This window comes from Myotis brandtii, unplaced genomic scaffold (assembly GCF_000412655.1).
Source record: "Myotis brandtii unplaced genomic scaffold, ASM41265v1 scaffold217, whole genome shotgun sequence".
NCBI classification, from domain to species: domain Eukaryota; kingdom Metazoa; phylum Chordata; class Mammalia; order Chiroptera; family Vespertilionidae; genus Myotis; species Myotis brandtii.
Window position 1 is genome coordinate 1,364,417 of NW_005358137.1, and position 9,426 is coordinate 1,373,842.

At 41.4% G+C, this 9,426-nt stretch overlaps 1 protein-coding gene across 8 annotated transcripts in view; it reads right to left on the reverse strand.

Moving 5' to 3' along the window:
- KIZ (kizuna centrosomal protein) overlaps positions 1-9,420 on the reverse strand; it is a 119,799-nt gene extending 110,379 nt beyond the window's left edge. For 6 of the 8 annotated variants that reach the window (XR_001362058.1, XM_005865974.2, XM_014539479.1 and 3 more), the window contains exons 1-2: positions 9,313-9,420; positions 2,675-2,737 (exon numbers count right to left, since the gene is read on the reverse strand). Coding sequence is in view for 6 of the 8 variants with exons in the window: in XM_005865974.2 (XP_005866036.1) it covers positions 2,675-2,737; positions 9,313-9,401 (152 nt within the window). In the remaining 2 variants the exon portion in view is untranslated. Of the gene's footprint in view, positions 1-2,674; positions 2,738-9,312 lie in introns of those variants that run through there. The other 2 variants (XM_014539478.1, XM_005865976.2) reach the window with 2 other exon arrangements.
- Between the last annotated feature and the right edge of the window lie 6 nt (positions 9,421-9,426).

Below are 9,426 nucleotides of genomic sequence, written 5' to 3' on the forward strand. Positions count from 1 at the left end.
GGAGAAAGATAAATATCACATGATCTCACTCATATGTGGGATATAATGATCAACATAATTTGATGAACAAGAATAGATCCAGAGACAAATGGTAGGGGAGGAGGTTAAAGAGCAACCAAAGGACTTGTATGCATGCATATTAGCATAACCAATGGACACAGACACTGGGGCAGTGGGGGCTTGCCCGGGGTGGGAATGGCTGGAGGGGGGGGATGTCAAGTGGGGAAAAATGAGACATATGTAAAACTTTACACAATAAATAAATTTTAAAAAATAAGATAAGTAAAATACAGTGTAACGAATGCTATGTGGGACACTGCAAGGGGCTCTGACAGGACTGGGCAACCTGACCTAGTTGAAGGGGTCAGGGAAGCCTTCCCAGTAGAAATTATTTTTCAGCTGACATGAAGGTTGGTTAAGACTTAATCCAAAATTGGGGAAAGCAAGAGTGAACAGTTGAGGGGAAAACATTGGAGCAGAGGAAGTAGTATGTAGGAAAGTTCAAAGATGAATAACAGTGATATGACAAAAATAATAATAAATAATATTGACTCTCACTCTGGGTCAGATACTTACCCCCATTTGATAGATAAAAAACGGAGACACAGAATGTTGAAGTAATTGTCCCAAGGTCACACGGCTAGGAGCTGGTGGGGTTCAGGCTAAAATCGAGGGACTTGGCAACAGAATCTACCTGTTTACACTATACTACAAAAGATCCTGTCATGCTTCAGAAACTGAAGTTTTAGTCCATGTAAAATGTAAGGGAGAGGCTGGCAGGGTCAGATAATGGCGGGTATGGTAAGCCCTTGTACCAGCTACTTCCCATGCCCTCCTCACATCCTCCTGACCCAGCTTTTCTTCTACCAGTCACGGCTGCAGCAACCGGGTAGCACCTGCCTCAGCTGTGCCTGGTATCTTGCTTTCCCAGGGCTGCTTTTCTAAATTTGCAACAAGGAAAACCTGGGTATGAGAAGGAGTTAACACCCCCTGCCATGGCCCTGACCAATGGGGGTCAGAAACCAGGAGGTAAAAAGCCCCCCTTTCCTTCCTTGCGTGGACACTTGTGAGGAGCAGAGAGGCGATCGACACTGTGTCTCTGAAGGTCAGGAGGGATCAGCCCCAGGTGCCCAGAGCAGTGACCAACTCCTACTTCATTCTTCCCAGCCCTGCTCTCCAGTTTTATGTGACCACTTCCTGAAAAAAACTACTACCCACAAAAACAAAAAACAAAAACAAAACACCTACCACCTACACACAATCCTTGTCTCAGACTCTGCCTTCTGGGGTAACCAGGTTGAGGCAGCCATGTGAGACAGGAGTTTATCCTACAGGCAGTCAAGGAAAGCATCTTTTTAGAAAACCATACCCTCTGTCTCACAGGAAACAACAAGAGCTTGAGAGTGGGGAACAAACTCAGAAAACTGATAGCTTGATAAAGGCTCCCATAATTCTCTCGCCACCATTGTCAGGAAGTTGTCTCAGAACAGGCCACAGAAAGAGTGCACACTCTTTCTTCTGCCCCTTTGGCTGTGGGCTAGAAAAATGGCAACTGCTATGGATCCTCTAAGACCTGGGCCCACTTCGGAGGCCATGGCATCCACAACACTGCTATTTCTTCCATCATCTTGTAGCCTCTTCTCGTCCCTCCTAGAGCCCAGAGACTTATGACTGTCCTCCCTGCTGGTACCTTTGGAAGTACACTAAATCTTAAAACCAAAGAATAATGTGGAAGATCAGGAAATAAAAGGACCTGATCGGTGACTTGGTTTTAAAGCATTCTTGGCTTCTCTCTCTTCTGGATAAGATGTTTTCATTTTTCACTCATTATGATATGAATAAATTCCAAACTTAGTACTATCATAGCCAGAAATTTTCCATATAAGTAATACTGGCAGTAACACTATACATTTAGCTTAAGGATGAAGTTGTTTCCATATTATAGAATTAAAAGTAAGTTTGCTCTCAATATTAGAGTAAGTAACCTAAAAAGGATAGCATGTATATTATTTATTGTCCATAATAACTTTAACATTCATTGTCATATATCTGGGAACAAATGGGACACTATGTAACCCTGCCTAAAACAGTTTGTTGAAAGGTCAGCTATAGTAATTATGCCTTAATTATTACACAAACTTAATGGGTAAATTGTTAACAAAAAGATAGCAGACTATAATGTGTCTAATTCTTTTTTTTAAAATATATTTTATTGATTTTTTACAGAGAGGAAGGGAGAGGGATAGAGAGTTAGAAACATCGATGAGAGAGAAACATCGATCAGCTGCCTCCTGCACACTCCCTACTGGGGATGTGCCCGCAACCAAGGTACATGCCCTTGACCAGAATCGAACCTGGGACCCCCAAGTCTGCAGGCTGACGCTCTATCCACTGAGCCAAACCGGCCAGGGCTAATGTGTCTAATTCTTAAACTGTTTAAGAAAAATAGACTCCAAATAATGAAAAAAAATATTTTATCTTATGCTAATTTTAATCAAATTTATTCTTACATTTGATAGTCATTAAATTGCAGTGTTTACTTGAAACTATTACATATTAAAAATAAGAGAAGGGTAAAAGTTCTGCAACTATGGTATTTACAACATAATTAGGGTTAAATTTTAATTAACATATGCAAAGTGGCTTAAAAACTGTTACCACTGTCATATCTTACCTGTATATATTAGACTGACTATATTCATAAAGTTTCTTTTCCAGCTCCAATCTCTTCTTTTCACTGTAGTACAGAAAGAAAATATTTTATAAATAATTATACTGATAAGTAATTGGCTATTGAATTTAGAATATGATCGCCTTTGAAATCACACTTTTGTGAGAATGCTCTCTGGTCTCTCTAAGAAGCAGAAAATGCTGGCTGTATTTGAAACTCAAGACATAAAATTACTTAGCCGTCACCAGGGATGTCTAAAAAGCAAAGAGGACACTAACACAAAGTAGAAACAACAAGCTTCTAAAGTAAATGGGGAATGCTGTAAGAAAAGTATTTCTTGAGTACCATGATGAGCCAGGCAATAAATAAGTTCTAGGCCTAGAGACTAACATGGTGAACAAAGCAACCAAGAACCCTGTCATCAGGCAGCTGACATTCTAGGGGGAAGGACAGACAATAAACATACAAATACGTAAGATGTAATATGGCCCGATATCTCTGCGATGGTGGCACATCAGGACTGGACATGATGCTTCTACAGATCAGTCAAGCTTGGGCAGAGCCAAGTGTCTGAATTAGGAATAGGTCTCTGAAAAATAAACCTGGCCTCACTGACATTTAGTGAAGACCAGGTCACCTAACACTATTACTTCAAATTTGGGGGAATTTCTTTTTATAACTTTGTAACATCACCATGATTTGTCATTAACTGCTATTCCCTGGAGCTACCACCAGTAAAGACTTCGCCTTGGGTTCAGGCCAGTGCTGGAAATAAGCGAGGAGAAAGCTTACCCTGCACACCCAGCCTGGGCAAGAAGTGGGGAAACTGGAGAGGGCAGCAGCCAAAACCAAGGGACTAGGGGGTGAAACTGCTGAATGGGAAGCCATCCTGATCCTCAAAAGAGCCCTTGGGAGGTTTATCCATAGGGGGCTCCGCATGACCACCGCCAAAGTCCCGGCTTCAATCTTGTCTAATTGAGGTCACATTGCTAATCTAAGTTAACATTAACTAAAGGCCGAAAGAGAAATCATATAATGTCTGAGAGGAAAATGCTATAAAAAGTACTGTGAATCAAAGACAAGGAGTCCAACAGAAGGTGAGCTCAGGTTGTTCTCTTGAAGGAAAGGGGCTGAGCCCACATTCCATTTTTTTTTCTTAAAAAAAAAAAAAAGCCCCAAATTTACTCTGTTAGCTATATGATAGGTTAAGTAAATTTCATTGTTTAGCACAATTTAACTGAAATTCTTTTAATGGAAAAATGGGATATAAAATCCAGACACCTAATCTTTGCTTGGGGAATATAACCTATTCCTTAGTTGGGGGTATGCCTACGTTAAAAAAAGAATCAAAGATTAAAAGGAAAAACTTATTAAAAACACAATTTAAAAAAATATTTTTATTGGTTTCAGAGAGGAAGGGAAGGGGAGAGAGAGATAGAAACATCAATGATGAGAGAGAATCATTGATCGGCTGCCTCCTGCACACCCCCTACTGGGGACTGAGCCCGAAACTGGGGCATGTGCCCTGATCAGAATCAAACCCGGACCCTCAGTCCACAGGCCAACACTCTATCCACTGAACCAAGCCGGCTAGGGCTAGAAACACAATTTTAAAATGAATAGTTTCTCATAGGTTTTTACTTAATAAGACTGAACTTAGAAATGAAGGAAATATGGTACAATTGCAATTAATGAAGAATGAATGACTGGACAGTGTAAGCAATTTGTCATTAAATTACAAGGATAAAGACACTCTTAAATGCATCTATGACCTTGTGCCCTTGGTGTCATGCTTCATATCTGTGGTGTTCCTGTCAAGAAAGTATGACCAGTCTGGTCATGAAGAAACATCAAGTGGACCCAGTTTGAGGACCACCCTCTGGAATGAAAGTTGTACTCTGTGAAACTCTCAGGAACATGAAAAACAGGGAAAGACTGAGGAACAGTTCCAGACTGGCAGAGACTACAGCGGCATGGCAACCAAACACAACATGGGTTCACAGAGGGGGCATCATACTTATAATTCTAAAATTATTCAGAAAAGACTAATAATTTTAGATAGATAAGTAGATAGAGAAAAAGAAAATGTTGAGTTGAGAAACCTAGGTGAGGGGAATATTAGAGGTCTTCGTCCTACTTTCCAACTCTTATGTAAACTTGAACTTCAGTATAATTTTTAAAATTCAACTATGACTTCTAGTGAAACAGGTCCACAGACTGGAAATCCATCAGCTCCCAAGCAACAAGTTCTTTTTATTTTTATTGATTTCAGAGAGGAAGGAAGAAGGATAGAAACATCAATGATGAGAATCATTGATTGGCTGCCTCTTGCACAACCCCTACTGGAGATTGAGCCCACAATCCTGGCATGTGCCCTGACCCAGAATCAAACTGTGACCTCCTGGTTCATAGGTTGATGTTCAACCACTGAGCAACACCAGCTGGGCAACTAGTTCTTTTTAATAATGAATGTTAATAATGATCAACTTTGTTCCTGCTTAACCTTCTATAGATACTGGTCATTTGGGCCAATTCAACACCAACAGGAATTCCTATTTGGAGTGGCAAAGAAGGAAACTTTATTCAGTGCAAAACAGCTCAATTGCAATACAGCCTGGCTGTGAAGCAGCCCTGGAACCAGCCCCTCTCAGGATGCACAGCTCTGTTCTGCTCTTCTATTGTCTGATCCACTCTGCTCCTGCCAGACTAGACATCTTTGGTGTTTCACCTCAGCCAGGGAAACAGTCTTGGGTAGAAAGGGCAAATGAACTCTCAAAGACAGAAGGAACCTGGCTTACATGGACAGAAATCCCCACCTCTGATCCCTAAATTGGTCTATTCTCATGCAAATGAGCACACCAAATCTTCAGTTTGATTGGTCCAAAAGGCACTGTCCTGATTGGTCAGGATAGAGCTGCTCTGGTTGGTTGGAGCTGCACAGCTCTGACTGGATGGGGAACACCACAGTCCTATTGGTTACAATAGGATTCCAGAGACTCCTTTATAATAAGGGCTGGCTCAGATGGCAGGAACACAGAGCAGGCAGGCAGTTCAGTTCACAGGCAGGCAGTTTGGTGCAGGTCTCTCCTTGAAGGGCAGTTTGCATAAGAGGTCCCTGTGTAGAAACAGCAGCTAGGCTCTGTTTTTGTTTTTGGGGTGTTTTTTTTTTTTATGTTTTTGTTGTTGTTGTTTTAGTTTGAGCCCACTTAGCCACTAGTAGCCCTTCTTAGTAGGTGTCTTCTTTCTCATGATTTACAATACAGACATCTGCTGGCCATACTTGTTCTCTATGGTGACACTTCATATACTGAAAAGCCACAATCAAACACCTCTTGGCCTCCTATTCCAGGCAAAATGATTATAATCTCATCAATTCTTCAACCCAGGCCGTTTCTAACCTCGTCATCCACACCCCACCACCTCTGAATGCTGTCTTTCATATATGTTTTAAATTTAAGACTTAAAACCATATATTTACTCCAATAAAAAGCCAGAGAAAGGTGTATTTGGAGGATCCTCTTGCAATTTCTACATGTTAAATCTTTATTTCAGTATCGTTGAAACATCCAGCCCTGGGATGGGTACCCATAGTTTGTGGTTCCAGTCACCTGAATCCCCACCCCCAAACCCCCACCTCCAATCTTTTTAACTTTTACACAGCTGGGCAGTCCTTAAAGTGCAGCCATGTTTACTTTTCTCCTTTTAAGCCACTAGTTATTCTGCTTTTGTCTCAATACCATCTTCAGCATCACTCAACTAATATCTCAGTGTCAATTTCTGAACTATTATGATATCTCACCGTGAATCAATAATGGCATTGAAAAAAACTGGGTCTGGTTAATGGGCCTCTTAAAGGGACGTTTTTATATAATTGCAAGAGTCAATTCCACTTACATGTTTCTACCATGCTTGTAGCACTACACACACTGTAACAAGTCACTTTACTAGGCTCTTTCAGATTCAATGATTGACTTTTACCACAGTGCAGAGAAAACACTATATACAAAAGGAGACATTTCAGAATATAAAATCGCATCTGTGTGACTACAGCTAAGATAATTTGAGCTACAAATACACCGGCTACAAGGGAAAAGCCCATTATTAGACCAGCTAACATTGCAATGACCCACCTCAAAGAGGGCTGAGAAAAGACAAGTTTTTTTTTATCTTGTACTCCTAGGAAATTTTTTATAAAGCAGCTGTGAATACCCAGGATTGCAGCCTTTAAAATTACTCTTGAGTTTTAAGAGACAATGGTCCTTTTGATCGCTGGGATTGGTTAAAAAAGGGGGGGGGCATTCAAACACTCAAATAGAAAGCAATGATATTCAGTTTGCTCTGCAAAACTACACCTTTCAACTCTTTTACTCCGAGGCTCTTTACTCCAGTAGAGACAAAAAGAAAACCTGAGGCCTTACTTTACATATTAATCAAGGCTCCTCATTTCTGGTGAAATACTAAGGTTCAAAGAAGCTGAATGACCTACTCAAGGTGACACAACTGTTCATGGACTAGAACCCAGGTTTCCACGGTTCTACTGCAGTTTTCTCTGAATCCAAAGTTATCTGCCTCTGTATTTATTAACTATGTGTTAGAGCTAGTTACAGACTTTTAAAATAAAAAGTGAATATGGAGGAACAGAATTGTACTGACTTAAAAATAAAACAAACCTCCAAATCCAGAACCATGAATAGGTTATACAATTTGACTCAAATTCGTTATATAATTTCAACAGCCTCACCTTGCTACATAGTTAAGTATTTAATGTGAAACGTAAAGTGAGCAATAATAATGACATAGTTATACTTCAAGGACTATAAAGAGCCAGGTGTTCTAGCAGAGGAAGCAAAAAATGATAACTCACAATTAGTTCGAAAAGAATGCCATTTGAACCAGTCACATTTTGAAATTTGAACTTGGGCTAAGCCTGGCTGGTGCTTGAGCGTCAACCTATGAACCAAGAGGTCACCAGTTCAATTCCCAGTCACATGCAGGAGGCAGCTGATTAATGCTTCTCTCTCATTGATGTTTCTATTTCTCTCTCCATTCCTATCTCTCTAAAAATCAATAAAAATAAAAAATAAAAAGAACTTGGGCTAAGAGATACACATAACTGAAGGCTTGGAGTAACTCAGCTACTCTTTTAAAGAACAGAGTCAAAAAACACTAATTTACAGAGCAATGTCTCATCTCTTAATTATCAGGTATGTGCAGACAGTTAATATCATCTTTGAAATATCACACTGTCCACTTTTCCTGGTTACTTGAAAAACGGTCATTATTTGGTCTCAATGTGTGGCTACTGGGTTCTATACAAGACATTCATAACTCCTGGACACTAGCTGGCTGACTTTGGCATTCCTTCCATTCATTCAACAAATATTTATCAAGCCCCTTTTTCGTGTCAGGTACTCTATCACAAGCTAAAGATCCAGTTAGATATAATTCCTGTCCTCCTGGAATTCTCAGTCTAGGCAGGGAGCAAGTCACTTAAAGCCATTATCTAGAGTGCTGTAAGAATCCAAGGTCACACAAGTCAGGGAATGGGTTGTCAGTACTTGGTGCAGGGGATGAACTTCAGGAAGAGATTTTTTAAAAGTGGGAGATGAAGAGGTCACTGGGGTGGGTGATTAGTGGCACGTCAGAAAGAAAAGAGGACGTAGAAAAGATTAAGAGGTAAAATATGATTAGGACAACTAAGAAGGCCTATTGTAGATGCTCTATAAATATTTGACAAGAATCAAAGCTAGCATAAGATGAATATAATTCCTTTCAAAACCCACTTCTGCCTTTACCTGACATGTAATTGTTGTCATTTTAGAACTGTCACACACACACACACACACAAACACACAGCTCTCCTCTTCACTAAAATGATTTTGTAACTTTTAACACTCATTAAACGTGTTATCATTAGATCCAAAGATCTATTTCCTTTCAACTAATGAGATTTCTAGTTTCAATTAATTTAGGAGCTACATAATAGTTCCAACAACTTATCTTTGATGTGATTATTTATAGTAAATTACTTTATAATTTTCCCTCTTATGTGCTTAGATCTTGTTTTCTGTGGTTCTCATCTTTCATGTCTTAATCAAGTTATTAATCAAGGTATCTTGGACCCTCTGGAAGCTGCACTTCTCTCGCTGGAAATTTCATCCTTGCGCTGGGTATCTAGTCCCCCAAAGTCTTCTGTACTTAAGCAGGGCATCTCTCTCTCTCTCTCTCTCTCTCTCTCTCTCTCACACACACACACACACACACACACACACACACACGTGTGCTCCTGGACCTGTCATCTTCGCTGCAGTGCGCTGCCGCTGCCGGCGTGGGATGACAACTTGAAGAGACTGGGAGGAGGCGTGTAGATGGGACTGGAGACGTTCACACATTCGCGAGGCTTGATCAGAATGACAGGCAGGAGAACTCCCACTCTCACTGCAGCATCCCGCCGCGGGAGACCGCCAATAAGTGAGGGGTCTCCGGTAAACGTGGCCCTCCAGGCGTCGCCCGGAGCGTGGGGCGTCGGTGCAGACCCGGGCCCAGGGAACCACGGGCGGGAGAGGGGTAAGAAACGGGGGTTGGGCACCAGCTGACCCACGGAGCTGGCCGAGTCCCCCCCACGCTCCGATAGGCCGTACCTGTCCCGCAGCTCGAGCTGGAGGCGGCGCAGCCTCTCGTAGTATTCGGGGCTCTCCGGGAGCCAGGGCGGTGCGGAGGCCGGGACCATGCTGCCGCTTCCGCCGCTGCTCTCG